The following is a 24,250-nucleotide window of genomic DNA, read 5'->3' on the forward strand; positions in this document are numbered from 1 at the left end:
CCGGCCACCATTTCAAGACTTGGCAGGGACAACAGCGGGCCTTGGACTCCTCTTCCCGGCAGGCAGTGCGGCCCGAGGGGGGCGGAACTCCATTTCCCAGCAGACTTCAGGCGGCGGGGGCCGCGGTGCCTTGTGTGGGATGTAAGCGCGGAGGTGGGCGCGGGGGACCTAGGCCAGGTCTCTCCTTGGGATTTGGGGGGACTGGCCTAGGGGCGCCTTCCGGCGGACTCTAGGGCCCCGAGGGTATGAGCGCAGAGAGGGGGCGGGGCGGCCATTGGGAGTGCTCAGCGGGGTCCTAGGGGCTCACCTCCTTCGGGGCCGGGGCTCCTGGTGGTGTGGGGGACAGGAAGGCCCTGCAGCCTCGGCTGAGGGGTCTCTTCGATGAAAGAGGGGGAACAGATGAGCGGAGCGTGAAGGGGCGGGGAAGCAAGGGTTGGTGTCTGTGGGTGTGTAGAGGGGTGTGGAACGCTAGCCGAACCTGGGAGGGGACTCGTGGGCCGTGCCCACACGACCATCCTTCTCCTCCGGTCGCCCGCAGGCCGAGGGCCGCCGCCATGGGGCTGAAGGCTGCCCAGAAAACGCTATTCCCGCTGCGTTCCATCGACGATGTGGTGCGCCTGTTCGCTGCCGAGCTGGGCCGGGAGGAGCCGGACCTGGTGCTCCTATCCTTGGTACTGGGCTTCGTGGAGCATTTCCTAGCTGTCAACCGCGTCATCCCCACCAACGTGCCTGAGCTCACTTTTCAGCCCAGCCCTGCGCCCGACCCTCCTGGCGGCCTCACCTACTTCCCGGTGGCCGACCTGTCCATCATCGCTGCCCTCTATGCCCGCTTCACTGCCCAGATCCGTGGCGCCGTTGACCTGTCTCTCTACCCGCGAGAGGGGGGCGTCTCCAGCCGTGAGCTGGTCAAGAAGGTCTCCGATGTCATCTGGAATAGCCTCAGCCGCTCCTACTTCAAGGATCGTGCCCACATCCAGTCCCTCTTCAGCTTCATCACAGGTTGGAGCCCGACAGGTGGCAAGAGACAGGTGGCTGTCTCACGTGAGAATCTTGGCCCACCTCTTCCCAACACTGTGGTTTACAGAGCCCGTTTGAGACCTGTAAGCTTGTGAGGTGGGCCAAGTGTTATGTCCCCCATTGCAGCTAGAGAAACTGAAGCCCCGGGAGAGAAAGTGATCTGCCAAAGTGACACAGAGTGACGGGGCTGGGACTGGACCTCAGTCACTTGACTCCAAATCCATTAGCCCACCCTCTGCCCCCTCAGCACCTCAGCTACTGCAGCTCAGCCTGGGGCACAGAGGGCAGCAGAAGATTTAGGGGGTGAGGAGCCAAAATCTGTCTATGTTTCATGGAATTGAGACAATCCACGGAGTATCTATGAACATAATTTGAAGGTGAAGAGACTAGGGCTTCACCTTGAGAAGCTGAAAGCTCAGGACTTGAAAAGAGCTTTCCTTTTTGTTCTAAGGCCAGTTAACTGGCATTCAGGTCCTGGAGTGCCATATTGAGAAGGAATCTGAGGCTACTTCTGAGCTTAGCAAGAAAAGAGGACAGAGATAAATTAGGAGTGTCCATCAGTGGGTGTGTAAAAAAGTGTTGGCCAGTGTCCTGGTTATAACCTAGTACAGTAAAATGAGGAAATGCTTAAATTAGCAGAAACATATAATACAGTTGCAGAGAAATAGAAAAGGCAGGGTCAAAAGCTGGGGAACTATGAAAGATTCAGGGTCTCCTGTTGAGGATGGGGAATGTAAGGGGGGAGGGAGAGGCCCTGAACAGTTAGGAGGAAAGGGATAGAGGGAAGCAGGGCAGGAGTGTCAGAGGGCAAAGGTATGGGGGTGAGGGTGGGAGGGAGCATGGCTTACCGCTGGCAGGTCCCTTCCCCCAGGCCAGAGCTCAGAGGACCCTCTTTGATTACTTTCCCTTCCACAGGCACCAAACTGGACAGCTCTGGCGTGGCCTTCGCCGTGGTGGGGGCCTGCCAGGCTCTCGGTCTCCGGGATGTCCACTTGGCCTTGTCCGAGGACCACGCCTGGGTAGTGTTTGGGCCCAATGGAGAACAAACAGCTGAAGTCACTTGGCATGGCAAGGGCAATGAGGATCGCAGAGGCCAGACAGTCAACGCGGGTGTGGCTGAGCGGGTACTGCACTCCCCCACCCCCTCCATATTCTCCTAGCCCAGGCCACCCAAGGAGCTCTGCTTTCTTGGGCCATTCTCCCCTCTTCCTGTCACCACCTCCATACGTCTGGGGCCCTGTTCAAGGGGAGGGCCCTGTTCCTGATGTCAATCCCTACAGCAGGCACTGGTGGGCCATCATAAGACATCTGGTCTTATCCTCTCCCAAGAGCTGGCTGTACCTGAAAGGATCGTACATGCGCTGTGACCGCAAGATGGAGGTGGCATTTATGGTATGCGCCATCAACCCTTCCATTGACCTGCACACTGACTCCCTGGAGCTACTGCAGCTGCAGCAGGTGAGGGTACCTGTGGGACCCTGGGCCAGGGTGCTTCCCCTTGCTGAGCTTCAGCTTCCCCTTCTGTAACATGGGTGAATCATTCCTGGCCTGGACTTTCCTGGGGCTCTTGGGAAGGGGGAAATTGAGACATGAAAGTGCTTTGACACCAGTCAGGGGCTAGTTCCTAAATTCTGGCTTTTCCCACCTCGGGGGGGAGTCCCCTACTGGTGCCGGACTGCTCCCTCTGCCTGGTAGACTGAGGGTGCACCTCCCTCTCACCAGCTTGCACTTTTCTTCTTTGGCCCCTAGAAGCTGCTGTGGCTGCTCTATGACCTGGGACATCTGGAAAGGTCAGTAGGGGGAGTGGCCAGGCTGGGCCCCAGGGCGGGCTAGGGGGCAGCCTGGACTTACTAGCCTTTCCCAGGTACCCAATGGCGCTGGGGAACCTGGCGGATCTGGAGGAGCTGGAGCCCACCCCGGGCCGGCCGGACCCACTCACCCTCTACCACAAGGTGGGGACATCTTAGGTATAGAAGGGTAGAGAAGGGTGGCCCAGCGGTGGCTGGGGTCCCCTTCTACTTGGAACTGGGGGGGCAGGTAAGAAGAGAACTTTGTGTGTATTGTGGGGTATCACCTATCCAGTCCCCTTTTTGTATTTACTGCGTGCATATTCAGTGCAGTCAGGGATGTCTGAGAGGTGTTCTGGTTCTCTGCCTGGGAGGGGTAGGTCCTAGAGTTGTCCCCTCAGCCCTACTTTTTCTACTACTTGTCATTGTCCTCTGGGAGTATAACAGAAGTCAAACGTGGTGAGAGCACTGAGGTGGGAGTATTAACTTGGTGGGGCTGGGGGCTCCTGGGCTGGGAGGGACATTAGACTGGATTTGGAAGGCCTTGGTGTTTGTGGGGGAAAGTTCAGGAAAGGGACAGACCCTGAGCTTGGAGGATAAGCCCCTCCCCTTCCTAGGCCTTTGTCTGCAGGGTGCCTGCAGCAGTCTGGCCCAGGCCTGAGCAAGCAGACCTGCAGACCAGGGGAGGGGCAGCTGGCAGAGAGGATGATGGCCAGGGTAGTAAGGTCTCATGGGAGGAGACTCTCTGGAATCTTCCTGATGCCCCTTCCAATTGTGATCCAGTGGAACATTTGTGCCATCTGGGGCTGCCTCCTTGAGACCCCTCTGCTCATTCTCAGGGCATTGCCTCAGCCAAGACCTACTACCGGGATGAGCACATCTACCCCTACATGTACCTGGCTGGTTACCACTGTCGCAACCGCAATGTGCGCGAAGCTCTGCAGGCCTGGGCCGACACAGCCACTGTCATCCAGGAGTGAGGATCCCCCCACATGACCCCAGCCCAGCTTTTCTTCCCCTTCCACCCAATTTACAACCCCTCTCATCCAGGAGGGAGGCCTGGGTCCCAAGTTCTATCCCTCTCCTTCCAGTCACTAGGCAGCCAAGACCATCATTGCCTGAGAGGTAGGGACCCCTCATGAGGGCCTCAGGCCTTTCCTTCCCTCTCCTCTCCTGATGTCTGACCACTGCCATCCAGCTCTGTATTCCCGGCCCCCCTCTTAACTCTTGCTCTGGGCTGACACAGCACCATCATCTCGGAGTGAGGACCCCAATCATTCACTCGGTCCCTGGATGATCCCGGGAAAGAAACCAGGGCTCCCTCCCCTGCCAGGTCCCTGGGGGTACCCACCATGGCTGAGACCCCACAGTGCCCTGCTGCCCTCACAGCTACAACTACTGCCGTGAAGACGAGGAGATCTACAAGGAGTTCTTTGAAGTAGCCAATGACGTCATCCCCAACCTGCTGAAGGAGGCCGCCAGCCTGCTGGAGGCTGGCGAGGAGCGACCCGGGGAGCAGACCCAGGTGAAAGGCTGGGCTCCAGCCTGTGCACACCTTCCCACCTGAGCAGGGCTCCCAGTCCCAGGACGTGGAACTGCTGCCTGGGACTGGGGGCGGCACAGGAAAGTTTGGTGCAGGACAGGCAGACAGCTGTGTTCTCTTATGCAGTAGCCGAGGGTCTGGGTCTGGGTTTGAGGAGGTGAGGTAAATGGGATGGAAGCCCTTCTCTTTCTCTGTCAGGGTCACTCATTCAGTTGAGGGAGTGAAATGGAGATAAAGGGTGGTTCCCCACTCGCCCCAAGTCCAGGCTAAGGACTAGATTTATAAAAGGAAGGAGTTTCTAAGAATTCTTTCCACCCCTACTCACCTCCCCCAGGGCCAGGGCTCTCTGTCCAGACGAGAGGTCTGGCCTGTGCCGCCTGGTGAGGGGTGAGTAATGGGGTCTGAACTAACTGTGCCCTTTCCCCCCTTTCTCAGGGCACGCAGAGTCAGGGTTCTGCCCTCCAGGACCCAGAGTGCTTCGCCCATCTGCTGCGATTCTATGATGGCATCTGCAAATGGGAAGAGGGCAGCCCCACCCCCGTGCTGCATGTGGGCTGGGCCACCTTCCTTGTGCAGTCCCTAGGCCGTTTTGAGGGACAGGTGAGAGGCAGCTGTGCAGGGTGGCTGGGAGGGCGGGTGGTGACAGCAGCCAGGAGGAGTCAGACCTTTGTAGCACTGCAGGGGATCTGCCTATACCCTTTGGGTGCGAGTGAGACCAAGGCCCCAAGATGGCTGGGGTGCGGGGTGCCAGCCACTGGCCTGCAACCTTGGCCTTCGCTTGTCCTCCCCATCCGGCCCAGGTACGGCAGAAGGTACGCATAGTGAGCCGAGAGGCGGAGGCGGCCGAGGCTGAAGAGCCGTGGGGCGAGGAAGCCCGAGAAGGCCGGCGGCGGGGCCCACGGCGGGAATCCAAGCCCGAGGAGCCGCCGCCGCCTAAGAAGCCGGCGCTGGACAAGGGCCCAGGCGCGGGCCAGGGTGCGGTGCCAGGACCCCCTCGGAAGCCCCCAGGCACAGTCCCCGGGACTGCCCGCGGCGCTGAAGGCGGCAGCGCCGCTCCAGTGCCGGCACCCGCTGCATCACCGCCACCCGAGGGTCCCGTGCTGACATTCCAGAGCGAGAAGATGAAAGGCATGAAGGAGCTGCTTGTGGCCACCAAGATCAATTCGAGCGCCATCAAGCTGCAGCTCACTGCGCAGTCACAAGTGCAGATGAAGAAGCAGAAGGTGTCTACACCGAGTGACTACACGCTTTCCTTCCTCAAGCGGCAGCGCAAGGGTCTCTGAAGTACCGGGACTCCATATCCGCCTACCAAGAGCCCGCCCTCAACCCGTCGAGGCTCCACCCCAGCCTCTTGAGCCCAGGCTCCACCCGCAGGCCCCATCCCTACCCGGAACCCAGGCTGCAGGTTCCCAGAGTACAAACTCTGCCCAGCGCCCCGAATCGAGGGCTCTGCCCAGTCATTGGAATATAGAGCCCATCCCCAAGGGTCCCAGCCGGCCATCTGAAACCTTCCCTCTGACCCCATCACCAGTCTTTAAAGGTCCAACCACGGGAAACAGCCTTCACCTCAGAACCCAGGCTCTAACCTTCGTCCTGAGCGGTGTTGGCTCAGGGTTGCTTCCAGCCCATGGGGCTCTTTCGCTCTAAACCCTAGAAGCAGAGGTCCCACCTACAGCCCGGGAACCAAGGACCCCGCCCAGCTCCTAGGAGAACGTTTCCACACTTCAGAAGTCCATTCCTTGCAAGCCCCCTAGCACAAAGAACCTAAGAAACGCTTCCAGAATTTGGAAATGCTAGCTTCCTTCTCTGTCTCATGGGTCGGGGACGCAAAACTCTGCCCCCGGCCTGTGTGAATCCTGAGCCCTGCCCCCTCCCTGCCCAAACTGGCCCTAGATCAGAGCAGACCTTTCTTCCCACCCTCTGGGAACCTCCCCGAGGTCCAGCCTGTCTCGGGGGACCCTAGAGGAAATCTACAGGGGTTTGTTTGCGTGTGGGTGAGGGGAGCCTGATCTCTTCCTGTTTTGTACATAGATTTATTTTTCAGTTCCAAGGAAGATGAATACATTTTGTAAAAAAAAAAAAAAATACTTGTCGGTGTTTCATCTGGGAATTTTGGGATGGAGCGTCCCCTCTTTCTTCTGCTTTCTGGCCCTGCGGGCTTCAGTCTCCCCACTTGTAGAGCTCGAGGAACCAGTGGCTGAAGGAAGAGCCTCGGCGCCGCCCGCTCCTCCCGGGATTGGGGCTTCCCCTTGCCGCCAAGGGTCGGTCCCGCGGGCGCCTCCTCCCGGCCGGGCGGCGGGGCATCCCCGGCCTGGCCCCGCCCTGGGGCCCGGTCCCGCCCCCGCGGCCTCGGAGCCACCGGCGCCCGCCCCGGCGGTACTACCCCGCCCCGCCCGTCCCGCCCCGCCCCGCCCCGCGCCGCCCCGCGCCGGCTCCGCAGCTCGCGCCTGCCCGGCGCCGGGCCATGGCGCTGCTGCAGAACGTGTCGCTGCAGGATCCACGGGACCGCTTCGAGCTGCTGCAGCGCGTGGGGGCCGGGACCTATGGCGACGTCTACAAGGTGCGCCGGGCGGCGGGCCGGGCGGGAGAGCTGAGAGCTGGATACGCGCTCTGCGTCTTGCTGCGGGAGCTGGCCCCCGGCCCCGCCTCCTCCTCATTCCTCCTCACCCCCTCCTCATCCCTCTCAACCCCTCCGCCCCTGCAGGCCCGCGATACGGTCACGTCCGAACTGGCCGCGGTCAAAATAGTCAAGCTAGACCCAGGTGAGGGCCGGGAGCCAGGGCCTCAGCGCTGGAGGGAGGGCAGAGCGCGGCGCGGGCGGGCGCGGTGTAAGGAGCGGAGAGTTGCCGTTTCCGAGGCCCCCGCTGAGAGGCAGGCCCCAGGAGGTACTGTCGGCTGGCACCTGTCTGGCCTGAAGAGAGGAGGCACTCTGTGCCCATTTTGCAGATGGGGCACTGAGTTAAGGCGGCGCCCTTCATGATGCCCTGTGTTTCCCAGGGGACGACATCAGCTCCCTTCAGCAGGAAATCACCATCCTGCGTGAGTGCCGCCACCCCAATGTGGTGGCCTACATTGGCAGCTACCTCAGGTGAGGCTGCTGTATCCCCTTGCCCGCCCCCAGGCAGCCCCCATGTGGCCCTGCCATGTGCCCACCCCAGCTCTGTGTCACCCCAGGAATGACCGCTTGTGGATCTGCATGGAGTTCTGCGGAGGGGGGTCCCTGCAGGAGATTTACCACGGTGAGGGCTAGGACTCCAGGCCCCAGAGGGCCACGGCCTTCTTCCCATCCCCCTACCCCAACATAGGGCAGGAGGAGAGCGCTGAGGCCCTGCACTTGGGCCCCTCTCCACTTCTTCACTGGCTGTGTGACCTTGAGAAAAATGCTGTCCTTCTCTGGGCTGTATATCCTACCCTATGTCGGAAGGGGATGTGGCCAACTCTCCTTTCGCCAGCAGTGCCTGCTGCTTCCCCTACACAGGGTGGAGCTGGGTGGGTCAGCATATCCCCGCTAGACCCCCAAGCCAGCCCTTACCCCTTCCATTGCAGCCACCGGGCCCCTGGAGGAGCGGCAGATTGCCTATGTCTGTCGAGAGGCACTGAAGGTAGCTGGGCCCGTAGGACTGTTCACACCCCTCGTCCCCAGGAGCAGGGCAGGCAGCCCAGCAGGCCCCTGTGTGGGGTGGGGTGGGGTGGGTGGAGTCCCTCAGGCTGAGCTGCCTGAGGGGCTGTGGGTCCTGGGGGGGAAGGGGCCCCAGCCCTATTGCCGGAAGCAGCCCATTTCCCTTTTGGCTCAGTCACTTCCTGTTTGGGGAGAGGGGTGGAGGAAGCTGCTTGGGTGGGGGGCCCCAGGCCTGAGGGGGTTCAGGAGAGGGGAGATATACGGGGTAGCTGCTCTCAGGGGCTCCTCTTTGTCCGCAGGGGCTCCACCACTTGCATTCTCAGGGAAGATCCACAGAGACATCAAGGTAGGGATCTGGCCAAGGGCATCGTGGGAGGGAGGAGGGAACTCTTGGGGGCACCAGATGGGATTCTCTCTCCTCCATTCCCACAGGGAGCCAACCTTCTCCTCACCCTCCAGGGAGATGTCAAGCTGGGTCAGTACCCTGGGGACACCGTCAGGGCGAGGGTTCTGTGGGAGCTCCTGGAGTCTGGGAGCCTGCTTGTCCTCGGGCAAGTCGTTTTACCACTTGAGCCTCGGTTTCCCCGTTTAGAACGTGGCACCATTCTCCCTTCTTGCTGGAAAGTTGGATGTGGTTGGGTCTGTATGGAGTCTAACCTGGGACCGGGCACTGGGTCAGGGCTACAAGGTGGTCGACCCCTCCCAGGAGGGAACCTGGCCTGGCCTTGAGCCTGGGCCCCCTGCTGTCTGAGCCCCGCCAGGTGCATCCTGAGCCTGTGCCCTGGCCGTGGGTGGGGAGTGTCAGCCTGAGGTGGGGTGAGAGCGGCTTTTCTCCCTGCAGCTGACTTCGGGGTGTCAGGCGAGCTGACAGCGTCTGTGGCCAAGAGGAGGTCTTTCATTGGGACTCCATACTGGTGAGGCTGCGCCTCTGGCTGAGGGGGTAGGGGCCATGCGTGGAGGCCCCTGGCCATCTCATGTGTGACCTTGCCTGCAGGATGGCCCCAGAGGTGGCCGCCGTGGAGCGCAAAGGTGGCTACAATGAGCTGTGTGACGTCTGGGCCCTGGGCATCACTGCCATCGAGCTGGGCGAGCTGCAGCCGCCTCTCTTCCACCTGCATCCCATGAGGTCAGCAGAACACTTGCCCCTGGCCTGGGCCAAGAACCCTGTAACCCTTGACCTCTGACCTGTGGTCTCCACAGGGCCTTGATGCTTATGTCGAAGAGCAGCTTCCAGCCGCCAAAGCTGAGAGACAAGACTCGCTGGTAAGGGCCACATCGCCTGCTGGGGCCCCCCTTTCAGTCCAGCCCGATGAGGGTGGAGGAGCCATCTGCCGGTTCCCCAGGTGCAGCCTTGAGGGTCTGCCCTTCCTGGGCCTCCACAGACTGTCTGCAGGAGTGGGGCCTGGGCCCTGCCTCCACGCCGGGGACCCGTGTGGACAAGGAAGAAAGGCAGATGGCTGATAATGGAGGCGCTGCCGTGTCGCAACAGCAGTGTTGCTCAGGCCAGCTGCCCGTGGCCTCAAGCTGGCCCCTCCCTGGGCAGGCTCCGCAGAATCTTCTGGAGTAGGGGCAGGACACTCTGCCTGAGGGCTAACCTGGGCCGGGATTGGGGCGGGGGGGCTCTTGTACCCACTAGGACCCAGAATTTCCATCACTTCCTCAAGCTTGCCTTGACCAAGAATCCCAAGAAGAGACCGACAGCGGAGAGGCTTCTGCAGGTGGGAGGCAGGAGGGGGGAGCAGGGGGCCTGATGCTCAGAAGCAGGGACTGGAGGCCAGGAACCAAGCTGCGCCCCCCTCCATCCTCCAGCACCCCTTCACGACCCAGCACCTGCCTCGGGCTCTCCTCACACAGCTGTTGGACAAGGCCAATGATCCCCACCTGGGAACCCCCTCTCCAGAAGACTGTGACCTGGAGGTAAGTGAGAGCCCTTGGGGACTGGGTCTTGGCCTGGTCTGGGGCTGAGGAGTACAGAGGTGATTCAGTCACGTCCCTTCAGCTCGTGTGTTTGCAGCACAGGGAGCTTCGGTCTGGTTGAGCCCACGCGTTAGGAATCTTCCCTGAGCTAGTTTGCATCCCTGTCGCCCACTCCAATAGGTTCTTGCCCTTGGCCCTGTGAAGTTAAGGGCCACCTTAACTGAAGGTCCTTAACTTAAGTCACCTGTTTTCTCTGTGATCTTTGGCAAGTTCCTTGGCTCTCTGTGCTGGTTTTCTCATCTGTGAAAGGAAGGTGCGTTTAATCTCACGGTAATCTCAGAGCATTATTGTGAATACAAACACGTCAGTGTGTATAAAGCACCTCAAGGAATACCTAGTATGAGGTGAGTGTGGGCGTGTGTCCACCGTGTGTGTTCTCCTGTAGACTTATGACATATTTCCGGACACCATTCACTCCCGGGGGCAGCATGGCCCAGCCGAGAGGACCCCCTCGGAGATCCAGTGTGAGTCTGTTTTTGGGAGGGGGAGCTGTGGGTGGATTGGGGGCTGTGTGTATGGATTTGGTGGGGGCTGTGTGGATTGGGGGGCTATGTATGTGAATTTGGTGATGGAGGGCTGAGTGTGGACTTGGGGGGCGCTTTGTGTTTGCCTGGAGGGGGCTGAATGTATAGAATTGGGAGAGTTGGCAGAGGGCTATCTGTGTGGAGTTGGTGGGGGGCTGTGTGTGGAGTTGATGGGGGGCTGTGTGTGGAGTTGGTATGATTTTAGGGATCAGTCCTGAGTCTCTGGCCTCCTAACCCCTGGATCTGGGCCCCCAGTTCACCAGGTGAAATTCGGCGCCCCACGCAGGAAGGAAACAGACCCACTGAATGAGCCGGTGAGGGGCTGGCTGTGTGGCTGGGTGGTCCTTGGGGCAGGGCTAGGGAGCTCTGCAGGTGGCCAAGCATCTCAAACCCAGGAGCATTGACAGCCGCAGCAGCCTGGCCCTTAGGCCCGGGAGAGCCATTCTAACAGACCCGTCCGCGCAGGGGACCGGGAGGGCTGGGGCTCCTTCCTGGGGCAGGTCGTTTTGGACAGTTGGTGGAGGGCCTGGGACGTCCCTGGCGGTCCAGTGATTAGGCCTCCACGCTTCTGCTGCAGGGGGTGCGGGTTCCATCCCTGGTTGGGGAACTAAGATCCCATGTGCTCCATGCAGCATGGCCAAAAAACACATGTGGGCCTGTCACGAGTTGGAGGACCCCCCCCCACCGCCACCTCCTTCGGCACGTTCCTCTCTGCCTCAGTCGCTGTGGCTGCTGGGTTGTCTGACTCACCGTCTCTGCTCTCTCGCTGTCTCTGTTATCAGCGTCTCTCTTCGCCTCCACAGTCTCAATCTCTCCGTGCCTGTCTCTCTCACTGTCTTGTTCCCTCTCATTCTTTGCCTTTGTCCCTCTTTCACAGTTTCTTTGTCTCTTGTTGTCTCTCTCGATTCTCTTGCCTGTTACCATCTCACTTTCCATCTGTCTGTCTGCCTGCCTGCCTTCTCTCTCTCTTCCCCCATCTCTCCAGCGCCCTCTCACGTTGCCTGTCTCTCTGCCTCCTTCCCGGCCTTTCTGACTTGGTTTCCCCATAGTGGGAAGAGGAGTGGACGCTGCTGGGGAAGGAGGAGCTGAGTGGGTGAGTGAGGGGGAAGGAAGCTGCAGGGGGGCAGGAGCAGGAGGGCAGGCTGACCTCTGACCCCTCCCCATCCCTGCCCAGGAGCCTGCTGCAGTCAGTCCAGGAGGCCCTGGAGGAAAGGTGAGGTCCCGGAGCCCGGAGAGGGTGGGGACCGGGCTCATGACCCCATCGTATCTCACACCTCATCTCCCTCCAATCTGTCCCCAACAGGAGCCTGACCATCCGGCCGGCCTCGGAACTCCAGGTTCAGAGTGGAGGGGAGCTGAGGGTGGGGGTGCTGCTGGCTGGGAGTAGGTTACAGGGTCACTTGCTAACAGCTGGGCTGGGTCCCCTGACCCTCCCGCCAGGAGCTGGACTCTCCAGATGACACCATAGGAACCATCAAGAGGGCCCCGTTCTTGGGGTCATCTCCCACTGAGCCTCCAGCCGAGGACCTTCACCCCAGCCTCCCAGGTGAGCCAGCTGTAGGGAGCAGGAGGCCGGCCCCGGGGTGGTCTGGGACTGGAATTCACGGCCGCCGCTCTGTGCCTGCAGGAACCCCACCCCTGCCGCACCCAGGCCCCGCCAGCCCTCCCCTGCTCCCCACCGCCTGGGCCACCATGAAGCACCGGGAAGATCCTGAGGTGAGGGGGTGCTGAAGGAGGGTGGGGGAGGCAGGAGTCTGTGGGTAAGACCCTGACTCCTCTCCTCCCTCCCAGAGGTCATCCTGCCACGGGCTCCCCCCGACCCCCAAGGTGCACGTAAGTGTTTGTCTCATAGCTCCGCCTCCCGGCTGCCTGCTGCCCCACCACCTGCTGCCCGCCCCCACTACCGCCCCCCGCTGCCCCTTAACTTCCTCATCAGCCTCCTGCTTCCTCTCCAGATGGGCGCCTGCTTCTCCAAGGTCTTCAATGGCTGCCCCCTGCGGATCCATGCCGCTATCACCTGGATTCACCCTGTCACCCGGGGTAGGCAGGGCCAGGGAGGAGGGAGGAGACTGGGAATCCCTGGCTTGGGCCCGGGGATGTAGCTGACCTCTGACCCCATGCCCCAACCTGCAGACCAGTTCCTGGTGGTGGGAGCCGAGGAGGGCATCTATACCCTCAACCTGCACGAACTGCATGAGGATACACTGGAGAAGGTGAGGCCCGGCTAGCAGGGGAGGGCTGGGGAACCGGGGCCGGGGGCTGACGCTATCTGCCTGTCGCTCTGTGGCCTCAGCTGATTTCGCACCGCTGCGCCTGGCTCTACTGCGTGAACAACGTGCTCCTGTCCCTCTCAGGTACCAGGTGGGACGGGCAGGGGGCGGGGCTGGCGGCCTGCCCACCAGCTCTGATCCCCACCTCCGCCACGTCCCTCCACAGGGAAATCCACGCACATCTGGGCCCATGACCTCCCAGGCCTGTTTGAACAGCGGCGGCTACAGCAGCAGGTCCCCCTCTCCATCCCCACCAACCGCCTCACCCAGCGCATCATCCCCAGGTCAGCAACCCTGGCCCTACAGGGATGGGAGCACCCAGGGGAGACGGAGGGACAGAGCCAGGGCTGGAACACGGCCTTTCCTGGTCCTGACATGGTTGGCATCTTAGTCATATCACTTGGCCTCTCTCTGAGGCCTGGTTTCCTCGTTGGTCAGCCCCGCTGGTAGCCTTCCCTCCTGCTGCCCCCAGGCCTGTCGGGAGGGAAGGAGACAGTGGATGTGACTATGTCAGATGAGCCCTTGGCACTGTGGTGGGTAGGCTGTGGGGCAAATGTCTCCTGAGCACTGGGAAATGCCAGTTCTTAGGTTGGGCTTGGGGACAAGTCCCATGAGTCCTTAACACTCAGCTCTGGGGTGAGCCAGAGCTGGGAGGGGTGGGGAGGCCTCAGAGAGGCTAGACGAGCTTGTGGGAGTTGGGGTCTTCCAGGCAGATGCATTAGAGATCAGCCTTCCAGCAAGGAAGGAATATGTGTGAATTATGTGTGAATTTTCCTAGGCGATCTGTGGAGGTAGAAGGTGTTTGGGCTGAGTAGGGGAGGGGGAGAAGCCCAAGGGGAAGCGGTACAGGTGGCAGAGCCCTGCCTTTGATGCCAGGCCGGGATCTGGGCTTTGTCTGACTGGCAGCGGCACGGGGAGCATCTTAGTAGGATCCCTCTGTATGTCAGTCAGGACTCTTCCTGTTGCGGATGATTTCACTCACTGGCTTTAGCACAAAAGGGAATTTAATGCCTTGGGTAGGAGTGGGGTCTGGTGCTTCCCTGCTGGTTCACATAGTAAAGAAAGCATCTGCAATTCAGGAGACCCAGTTTCGATCCCTGAGTTGGGAAGATCCCCTGGAGAAGGAAATGCAACCCACTCCAGGATTCTTGCCTGGAGAATCCCATGGACATAGGAGCCTGGTGGGCTACAGTCCATGGGGCCACAAAGAGTCAGACAGGACTGAGCGACCAACAGTAACATGTAGCAGTAACGGGAGTAGGGTCAGCTGCAGGCCCAGCTGGGCCCCGGCGCCAGCAGCACCCTGGGCGTCTTCCTGCGTCTCCTGGCTCTGTTTCCCTCTCGTCACCTACATCCTCAAGTAGGCTTTCCTGCCCAGTGACAGCTACCTGCAGGTCCACCCAGTGATCCACTAGCTAATAAACCCGTGGAACTGGAACCTCTGTTTCCAAGTAATTCCCACCACGGGCTGGGGCCAGTTCTCACGGGCCTAGCTGAGGGCCGTGCCCACTTCTGGGCTGGTCACTGCGGCCACGGGATGAGGAGCCAGGGGCCAGGCCTGGGTCACGCGCCCTCTCCTGGAGTTGGGGAAGGAGAGAGGGGCTTGTCTGGGCAGATGGACACAGGAGCACCTGCCGACGGCTGTGGTGATAGCGGGAAGGATGAATGGAGCAGGAGACTGATGAGAGGGCCTGGAAGGGAGGCCAGTGTAGTGACCCGAGACGAGGGACAGCAGTGGGAACTGGACGGACCCGAGCAATATTTAGGAAGTAGGGTTGACGGGATGTGGGGACTAATGAGAGTGTGCGTGAGGGGAAGGGAGGGACTGGGAGACCCCCAGTGAGCAGGCTTGAGGTGTGTTTATGAGGTGGTGTGTGCGTGCCAAGTCTCTTCAGTCGTGTCCGACTCTGTGCCACCCTATGGGCTGTATCCTGCCAGGCTCCTCTGCCCACGGGTGGCAGGGGCCCTCATTTAGCCTTACAGCTCCTGGTATGTGCCAGGCAGCCTCCTGGGTGTGAGATCCTCCTGGGAACTAGAGACCCTTGTACTCCTCAGACTCTCTCTCAAGAGGGACAGACAACAATGGACACGAGGAAGGAGGCAGCGCAGTGGTGACGTGGAGGGTCAGGAGGCGGTGTTCAAAGGGTGGGCAGGAAGGACGTCCTTGAGAGGGTGCTGGTGAGCAAAGACTTGGAGGGGGTGATGGAGTGAGTCCTGAGAATATCTGGGGGCTGGGGGGTCGGGGCTTGAGCCCAGAGGCCAGGCCTGCTCGTGTGAGGAACAGCCGGGAGTCAGGGGGTCCACACGGGGGCAGTGAGAAGGGGCTGGCCTCCGAGGGCCCTGTCGCCACAGAGCAGCCTTTACCCCTGACTGAGTGTGCCCTGACTGAGGTTCTCACAGGTCAGTCTGGCTGCTGTGCTGGGAGGAGGCTGGAGGAGATAGAGGTGGAAGCAGAGGCCTGTCAGGAGGCTGGTGCGACGTGATGGCGCCTTGGGCCAGGGTAGCGGTGAAGGAGGACAGAGGCAGTCAGATTCCAGTTATATTTTGAAAGCCAGACCAACAGGATTTCCTGACAGTTGGTGGATGGAAGAGAAAGAGAGGAGTCAAGGATGACTCCAGGGTTTTGGCCTTGGCAACGGAAGGATGGAGCTGTCATCAGCTGCGGGTGGGGCAGAATTCAATGGTGTCACATCGAGTTTGAAATGTACAAGTCAGGCCTCAGCTCTTGTCAGGGAGTGGGGGGTGGCCCTGAGATTTGAGCGGGTAGGTGGGCTGTGGGCTTAGAATTCGCCATGACCAGGTGGGTGGTGGAAGCCGGTGGGGACGGTGGGGGAGGCTGGGCCGTGGCTACACCCGCCGAGGAGATGAGGGGCCCAGGCTCTTCGTGCAGTAGTCTCGCTCGAGGACCACGCTAGGAACCCAGTGGCCTTGGAGCTTCCTGACCTCAGTCCCAGGCCAACCTCTGCTTTGGCCCGGGACCTGCAGGAAATAGGCCCAATACAGCCCCAAGTCACAGGCAGCTTTGGGTGTGTGTTCGGGAAGTCACAGCGGAGATCTCAAATTGTTGGAGAAAGAAACAAATAAAAAAATCTGCCTCTGTCCCATCTGAAGGCCAACTGGGAAGAGAGTGGAAGGAACAGGGGAGAGAGGAGCAAACGCAGGGAGAGAGGTGCTGGCTTCCTCGGCAGGCCCCACGTCCCAGCAGAGGGTGCAGATGGGCCCTGGGTCACAGGGAGAGGTGGCTGGGCTGCTGGCATGCTGCCCTGCTTCTCAGAGCAAGAAACGGGTTCGGAACTTCCCCTGAGGGCTTGGGGGACAGCAAGGAACCAGAGCAAGGACCCTACTTCTCCCTCAGCACCAAAGGAAGCCACCCACTGGCCACCCCGTGTAATAGCCAGTGGAAGCAGAAGAGGGCCCGGTGATTGCCGTTTTCTTGCGAGTCTTTGTTTCCTCTGGCCAGCTTGCCCACCTGTGACATACGGCGTGTGGGGTGGGAACTGGCCCTGAGTGCTCTGGCTGAAGGAGGAGCTGGAGCCTGAATCAACTCCCAGCCCTCCCACACCCTAATTTCTTCATTTTGGGCTTCCTCGGTGGCTTCATGATAAAGAACCCACCTGCCAATGCAGGAGATGTGGGTTCGATCCCTGGGTTGGCAAGATCCCATGGAGGAGGAAGTGGCAAGCCACTTCATTATTCTTGCCTGGGAAATTCCATGGACAGAGAAGCCTGACCAGCTACAGTCCATGGGGTCGCAAAAGAGTTGGACATGACTTAGCAACTAAACAACAACAGCATTTGGATCCTTCCTTTCCTTAAAAAGGATTTTCAATGACTGAAAATAGGTGGGAAAGTATTAATAGGGGATGAGAAAAGCTAGCCTTCTGTGAGGGCACCTGTTATGCGGGCTCTGCTGCAAGCCCTCTGCTGAGTTAACTCATACAAACCTCACTGTGACCCTGCAAGGTGGGTACCACGGTTGCACGCCCCCCACCCCCATCTGCAGAGGAGTCAGCTGAGGCACCGAGAGGTCAAGTGCCTTGCCCCCCAGTCAGGGTTAGAGAGAATTCTGTGAGCCAAACCCCTGGTCTGGATGTACAGGCTCCAGTCTGTCAATTTGGGTGCTGGAGCCACGGGCCCAACATCACATCCGCTTCTCAGTTACTCGAGCAGGTGACTTGGCCTTCCAGAGCCTCCGTCTGCCACCTGTGAGGCAGGGAAGGTGTTAGAACTCATCCTTAGGGCTCTGCGGGGGGTCAGGGCTTGCCCAGGATGGTGCCGGGGACACCTGCCCTGGTTGCTGTCCCCCCAGGCGCTTTGCCCTGTCCAACAAGATTCCTGACACCAAAGGCTGCCTGCAGTGTCGTGTGGGTAAGAGCTGGGGGGCGGGTGGGACGAGGTAGGGGCGGGGCGGGGCTAGCTGGGCACAGGCGGGCACAGCCCCGGGGCCCACCGCCTCCTCTCCCGCAGTGCGGAACCCCCACACGGGCAGCACCTTCCTGCTGGCCGCGCTCCCCTCCAGCCTGCTCCTGCTGCAGTGGTACGAGCCGTTGCAGAAGTTCCTGCTGCTGAAGGTGCGGGGCCGGTGGGGGGACCCCCTGGGCGGGCAGCAGAGGGGTGTGGGGGAGGAAATAAAGACCTGAGTGCCGCTGCTGCCCCCAGAACTTCTCCAGCCCCTTGCCCAGCCCAGCAGGGATGCTGGAGCCGCTGGTACTGGACGGGAAGGAGCTCCCGCAGGTGTGTGTGGGGGCCGAGGGCCCTGAGGGGCCCGGCTGCCGCGTCCTGTTCCACGTCCTACCACTGGAGGCTGGCCTGACGCCGGACATCCTCATCCCACCCGGTGAGCTGGAGGGCCAGGCTCTGCGTGAATGAGTGTGTGTGTGCACGTGATATGTATGCACAGAGAGTGCCCCACAGTTTACAGCTCCACGGAGATCTTGGGGATCCCGAGGCTCCCAGCCTCCCTTCAGCTGGGTCTCCCCATAGAAGATGTCACTAGACCAAAGGGCTCAGCAGCTAAGACAACCTGATCAACCCTGCGGGGGCTGCAAGGACAGCCAAGCTGGGGAAGGCAGGAGCCAGAGGCCTTCATTCTGAGCAAGGAAGCAGGATCCTGGGTGCTAGGGCAGCTCAGGGAGTGAAGGGAGTGGCGGTGGGTGAAGGAAGGGGAAGGTGCCCTGGACCATACGGTGCCCAAACTCCTAGCCAGGGGTCTCATGAGATTTTACTCTTGATTCTCACAACGGCCCTGTGAGGTAGGTATCGTCATGCCTGGGTTACAGTTAAGGAACCTGAAGCTCAGAGATCCGAGGTCACATAGTGACTGAGTCTTGAAGCCCGGCTCCCCTGACTCCCGGGTCCCTGCTCTCCTGTGGCTCCCTGAGGTTCAGCCCGGCTCCCTGTGAGCCTGCGGATGGGTCACTTTGGCGCCAAGCCTCAGTGCCCCAGCTGTGCAGTGAGATCCAGCGTCATAACACCCCCCAGGATGCTCCTGTGGTGAAGGCTGCCTAACAACCCACCCGCTGCCCCGTGTCTTCCTCTCGGAGCCAGAGCAGGGCTGGTGGCTCAGCCAGGCCATGTCTCCCTTTTCTAACTGCAGAGGGGTTCCCGGGCTCGGCCCAGCAGGTGATCCAGGTGGACAGGGACACAGTCCTGGTCTGCTTTGACCGTGAGTGTTCCTGGGGTCAGGGCTGGGGTGTTGGAGGGGGTGGTAAGGGAGCCCCCCCACCCATCAGCACCCCCCGACCCCGGCCCTATGCAGGCTGCGTGAGGATTGTCAACCTGCTGGGCGAGCCCACGGCCACGCTGGCGCCCGTGCTGACCTTTGACTTCCCCATTGAGACTGTGGGTGAGTGAACTGGACGGTGGGGCTGAGGGGGGTGGATGCAGAAGATGCCAGCCTGGAGCGCATGATATGGCCCTGGGGCTCGGAGCTGGCAGCAGAACAAGGAGGCAGGTCCCCCAGCCCCTCTTGAGAGCCATCCTGGCCACCTGCAGTCTGGTCTGCCACCCACACCTGGGCCTGGGGCATCGCTGGGGGAACCAGTGGCCCTCGGGCAGGCACGAGGCTGATGGTGGCCCGGCCCTTCCCAGTGTGCCTGCAGGACAGCGTGCTGGCCTTCTGGAGCCATGGGATGCAGGGCCGCAGCCTGGACACCAATGAGGTGAGGGGGACCCGGGAGTCTAGGCCTCCCCACCCGGTGGTCCCCACCTTCTAGGAGAGGGTGCGCTGGGGTGGCCTCAGTGCCCCCTTTCTTCCCAGGTGACCCAGGAGATCACAGATGAGACGAGGATCTTCCGAGTGCTCGGCGCCCACAGGTAGGACACGGTGCCCATCAGTCCCCGCCCCACGGATGGCGGTGCCATGCGCCTTCCCACCTCGCTCACTTCCATTCTCCCTCCTCTCCAGAGACATCATCCTTGAGAGCATTCCCACCGACAAGCCTGGGGCTCACAGCAACCTCTACATTCTCACAGGCCACCAGAGCAGTTACTGAGCAAGTCACCTAGCTGGCTTGGCCAGGGGCACCCCTGCCCGCCCCACGCGGCAGTTGTTTCAGGCAGGGGGCCCCTCCAAGATCAGAGGAGCTCAGGCCCTGGTTCTGCTGGTCTGAAAGGGCAGAAATCCTGAGAAGAGTCTGGGGGCTCTGGGAAGGGAGGGGCCCGTAGCCCACACCTCCACAATTAACTGGACCAGAAGAAGCTGCTGTCATATCCCCCTCCCAAGCGGGCAGCTGGTCCCTGGAGCGCTATGGCAGGGCCCTGGGCAGTTTAGGGGCAGCCCGGGGCTATCCATTCCATTTTGTTCCACTTTTCCTTTCCACTCATCCTGCCAAGAGCCTGCCCCTGCGCTCCATCCTGGGGAACATGGTATTTAAAAGAGAGACTATATTGGCATTAAAGCTGGTTTGATTTTATTCCACTGGTCCCTCTGGGTCAGGGGATGCTGAGCCCACTGCCTCATCTCCCGCCACATCTCCCTCCAGCGCATCTTTCTTGGCACCAGGGGCTGTGGATGAAACATGGAAGGGGGGCCACCAGTGTTCTGGTGACTCTCTCACGGGGAGCCAGGTAGAGGTAAAGGGGAGGCCTCGGCCCCCGTGAGATCTCAGGGTTGCTGTGTTGTCCTGGGCTCCCCTGCTCAGGATGAGCCCCCTGCCTTGCAGTGTGAGGTCTCCTTTGTGGCCAAGGAGTTATGCTGATGGGGCGGGGGAGGCGCCGAACAGTGGATTCATCCAGAGGACCCCTGTCCCATGTGGGAGCCCACCAGGTAGCCTGTCGAAGGAGCCAGAAGAGGCCAGCCCAGGGCTGCTCTACCCAGCCCCAGGGAGGCTGCAGCCTGTGGAGACAGCCTGTCATGACCTGCATCCCGCACCCAGGCCTGGGGCTGCCTCCCACCTGCTGTCTGCTCTGTCAGGCTGGGATTACTAAACACGGGCGTGCTCATCAAGCTAGACTCTGGGAAGATTAGCCTGTGTCCATTTAACAAGAGTTCCTGGGCTCCCAGAGGGATTCCCTACCCACATGTGGGCCAGCCCCCAGTGAGGGCAGCTGTCCTCCTTGCTGGAGCCTGCATCTCGAGGGCACATCCATTCACCTGTTGCTGGCTTTGGGCTTTCCATGGTGATTCTTCCACGTGTCCCTCTTAGACAGTGCCACACTCCCAGGCCAGGGAGCCCCAAGTAGTCCCAAGCATTGACCAGGCTGCCCGTGAGCAGAGTCTTTGGGTAGGTGAGGCAGGACCAAGGCTGCAGTGGGCGGGAAGGCCTGGGGCTGGGGGGAGGAGCCTGAGCAAAGGTCCAAGGTCAGTTTGGCCCGGTCCCTCCCTTCTGATGTTCAAGTTCTGGATGAGAACTCTGCACCTGTGGGCCATTGGCGAATATTTGATGAATGAATGAAATGCTGAGTGGGTGGGTAGATGGCATCCCAGTCCCTAGTGCTCCTGGCAGGGGACCCTGAGCCATCTCGTGTTTGTCACACTGTCCCCTTGTCCACCCTGCTGCAGAGCTTTGACTGCTCTCTTAGGGACAAGAGAGGGTTTCTCAACTGAAGCGGGGGCTCAGATCAGGAGCAGAGACACAGCTCCTGTGTTCTCCCTGAGATCCAAAGGAAGGTAAGAGGCACCTTCCAGGTTCTGAAGTTTGTCTGCACCCACTTGGGGGGCATTTAATGGGCCAGGTGGAGGGGGTGACAGGGATTTGATCCCTAACTTCCATTTTTCCAGATTTCTTGGCAGAGGTGCAGGATTGAGGAGTGCCAGGGCTGGGGAGGTGAGCTTCTGCTCAGTGGACATAGACCCCGACCCTTGATGCCCAGGTGCCCTGGGGGACTTTCAGCCCACAGAGCAGCAGGCAGCAGACAGTGCCACCTTGTGGCAGGCCAGTCCCCCAGCACACTACAGCAGTGGGGGTGGTCAGACTAAAGTGGCAAAAGCAGAGGGCGGGGGAAAAGCAGGGACCTTTGATTAAATATTTGCTGCCAGCAAAGGCTGGCTATCAGCCAAAGGAAGGTCAAGAAGCCAGGGAATACGCACTGAAAGACCAAAATTATTATTTTATGTGTGTTTTTTAATAGATAATCCTTGGCCATGGTACATAGATTTTTTTTTGGTGGGGAGCATACCACGTGGCCTGTGGAACTCACCCCCTGCTCCAGACCAGGGACCGCTGAGTCTTAACCACTAGACCACCAGGGAAGTCCCACAATTTAAAAAAAAAAAAAAATACAAACTAGATAACAAGTCTCCTATCCAGGTCCCAGTTACTTATGAACTCTCTGGAAGTACTCATGCATGTTTAAGCAGTTCAGCATGCATTCGTCTTTCCCCTTTCTTACACGGTGATATATTCCACACAGTGTCCTAATCTTGCCCTTTAAAATCTATCCTGGAGAGCTGGAGAGAATTCTCTGGCAGTCCAGTGGTTAAAATTCTGTGCTTTCACTGCTCAGGGCCCAGGTTTGATCCCTGGTTGGGGAACTAAGATTCCACAAACTGTGCAGTATGACCAAAAAAAAAAAAAATTCTGTCCTGGAGAACTTTCCATGATCAGTGCCTCCACCTTTGTTCTTTTATAGCCAGTGATGTTCCACTGTATGGGTTTCTCATAACTACTGTGAATTAACCTTAGATCCTATTGATGGAAATTTCAGTTGTTTCTACTAGTGTGATATTACAAATGATGCAGCAATAAATACTGCTAAGCCAGTGCCACTCTGTACATACTCAAGTGCCCCATAGGATAAATTCCTGGAAGTGGCCTTGCTGGGTCAGAGCTGGCTTTGTCCTTGTGACAGCTACTGTCACATTGCCCTCCCTGGGCAGAAGCCTCTGGGATGGGTCAGATCAGCCTCTCTAAGCCATCCTGTGCGTCAGTGGAAGAGGCAAGTCACCCCAGCATGTTTGGGTAGCTGGCCCATACCCCGAGTCAAGTGAGGGTCAGGATGAGCGGTAACAACCAGATGGGTGCTTCAGGACAGCGGGGTATCCTCTGTGTTCATGGTGGCATGTCCATTGCCTGGTCATTGCTTGGTACACAGAAAGCTTTTTGAGTGAAGGAATGAATGTGATATTCTGACAAGGAGACCCTGGAGTTGGGTCCCTGGACTGGGTGAGCTTGCTGGGCTGTATTTTCCCCAGGTAGACCATATCCTATATCAACCTGCAGGGTGTAGGGAGAATTGGAAGTATTGTAATACACATAATCCAACAAGACAGATGAATCATAGATATGTAATGTCAAGTGAAAACAGCAAATTGCATTAAATGACACACAGCATGATAGCAAAAATTAGCAAAACTAAACCATCTGTTAAAGAATCCACCTGAAATGCAGATGTGAGTTTGATCCCTTGGTTGGGAAGATTCCCTGGAAGAGGGCATGGCAACCCACTCCAGTATTATTTCCTGGAGAACCCCATGGACAGAGGATCCTGGTGGGCTACAGTCCATAGGGTCACAGAAGAGTTGGACACGACTGGAGCAACCGAGCACACACACTCACGATCAAACGCTTAGGAGATCAGGGGAAGAAAAGCACAAAATTCAAACGACAGTCCCTGTTGGGGGAGTGGGGCCGGGGTAAGGAAGGACCTCAGGAATTTGCGAAGGTAATATCTTGGTTCTCAGGCTAGTTGAGGGGGTTCATGGATGTTCAATTTATAGCTCAGTTCCTAATGCACGTGAGGGTCCACATAACTTTTTGTATGTATCAAATACTATGTAAGGGACTTCCCTGTGGTCCAGTGGGTCCATGTTTCCACTGCAGGGGGCATGAGTTCCATCCCTGGTCAGGGAATTAAGATCCCCCATGTCATGTCACAGACTTCCCTGGCAGCTCAGCTGGTCAAGAATCCACTTGCGATGCAGGACACTCCAGTTCGATTCCTAGGTCAGGAAGATCCCCTGGAGAAGGGATAGGCTACCCACTCCACTATTCTTGGGCTTCCCTGGTGGCTCAGATGGTAAAGAATCTGCCTGCGATGCAGGGGACCTGGGATCAATCCCTGGATTGGGAAGATCTGGAGGAGGGCATGACAACTCACTCCAGTATTCTTGCCTGGAAAATCCCCATGGACAGAGGAGCCTGGTGGGCTACAGTGTGTGGGGTCGAAAAGAGTCAAGCACATGCCATGTCAAATCCAGAAGGAAAAAAACCATGTTAGAAAACATGAGTTTAAATATTTTAAGGCAAGCACTCAAAAAACTCAGTAATGGCTTAGAAAAGAAAACCAAAAAGCCAAGATAGTCCTCTCCTAGACGATGAAATCAAGTGGAGATAATGAAACCAATGTTCTGTGACAAGCTCTGGGCGGGTCCCTCTCTCTCTAGCTGCCTTCTGTTGCTTCTCTTCAAACAGCTTTATTGAGGTAGAATTGGCAGTGAACTGCATGTATTAAAAATGTACTGTTTGATGACTCACACACATATACCTGTGAAGCCATTATTGCAATCAAAGATAAATGTTTCCATTGCCCCAAATTCTTCCTCTTTGTGATCAGGCCCTCCTGTTCCTCCCTGCCTCCCCAGCCTCAAGTAACCACTGTTTTGTCACTAGGCATGAATTTGCATAGTTCAGAATTTATGTAAATAGAAACATACGGTATGTACTCTTTTTATTTGACTTGACTAAGCATCATTCTTTTGAGCTTTATCCATGTTCTTTCATATATTAATGGTCATTCCTTTTATTGCCAAGTAGTATTCCATTGGATGGATGTTTCACAGTTTAGCTAATTGCCTGTTGATACACATTTGGGCTGTTTCCAGCTTTGGACTATTTATGGCAAATAAAGTTGCTATGAACATTCACATACATGTCTTTGTGTGGATATAAACTTCCATTCCTCTTGGGTAAATGCTTTTGAGTGGAAGGGCTGGGTCATGTATGTATTGTTTCACTTAAAAAATTTTTTTTGTTCAATTCTGATTTTTAAAAAAAATCTTCAGTTTTTAAGAAAATGCCAGGCTGTTTTGCAAAGTTGTTGGACCGTCTGCATTCCAACCAGCTGTGCAGGAG

The 24,250-nt window shown here is 58.6% G+C and overlaps 2 protein-coding genes across 5 annotated transcripts; both read left to right on the plus strand.

Moving 5' to 3' along the window:
* On the plus strand, positions 1 to 6,421 carry MEN1 (menin 1). Of its 4 annotated transcripts, none has more exons than XM_070358917.1 (10): positions 1 to 141; positions 539 to 999; positions 1,933 to 2,141; positions 2,347 to 2,475; positions 2,767 to 2,807; positions 2,882 to 2,969; positions 3,644 to 3,780; positions 4,194 to 4,329; positions 4,783 to 4,947; positions 5,148 to 6,421. In XM_070358917.1, coding segments are annotated over exons 1-10 (1,851 nt in total). In that variant the 5' UTR covers positions 1 to 139; the 3' UTR covers positions 5,631 to 6,421. The 4 variants fall into 4 exon arrangements, with proteins under 4 accessions (XP_070215018.1, XP_070215019.1, XP_070215020.1 ...); XM_070358918.1 differs by having other exon boundaries at positions 31 to 153; XM_070358919.1 differs by having other exon boundaries at positions 128 to 243.
* Positions 6,422 to 6,741: 320 nt separating this feature from the next.
* On the plus strand, positions 6,742 to 24,046 carry MAP4K2 (mitogen-activated protein kinase kinase kinase kinase 2). The gene is given in 33 exon segments (XM_070358904.1): positions 6,742 to 6,907; positions 7,052 to 7,109; positions 7,345 to 7,435; positions 7,522 to 7,586; positions 7,894 to 7,949; positions 8,266 to 8,284; positions 8,287 to 8,312; positions 8,399 to 8,441; positions 8,808 to 8,880; positions 8,961 to 9,092; positions 9,167 to 9,229; positions 9,603 to 9,684; positions 9,776 to 9,883; positions 10,329 to 10,407; positions 10,723 to 10,781; positions 11,517 to 11,560; positions 11,642 to 11,680; positions 11,771 to 11,804; positions 11,908 to 12,013; positions 12,095 to 12,183; positions 12,259 to 12,300; positions 12,423 to 12,507; positions 12,601 to 12,680; positions 12,761 to 12,821; positions 12,904 to 13,021; positions 17,047 to 17,105; positions 17,205 to 17,308; positions 17,397 to 17,574; positions 18,334 to 18,402; positions 18,496 to 18,582; positions 18,828 to 18,898; positions 18,997 to 19,052; positions 19,144 to 24,046. Coding segments are annotated over 33 exon segments (2,460 nt in total). The 5' UTR covers positions 6,742 to 6,811; the 3' UTR covers positions 19,232 to 24,046.
* Positions 24,047 to 24,250: the final 204 nt, after the last annotated feature.

The sequence above is a fragment of the Bos mutus genome, chromosome 22, assembly GCF_027580195.1.
Source record: "Bos mutus isolate GX-2022 chromosome 22, NWIPB_WYAK_1.1, whole genome shotgun sequence".
Lineage (NCBI taxonomy): Eukaryota > Metazoa > Chordata > Mammalia > Artiodactyla > Bovidae > Bos > Bos mutus.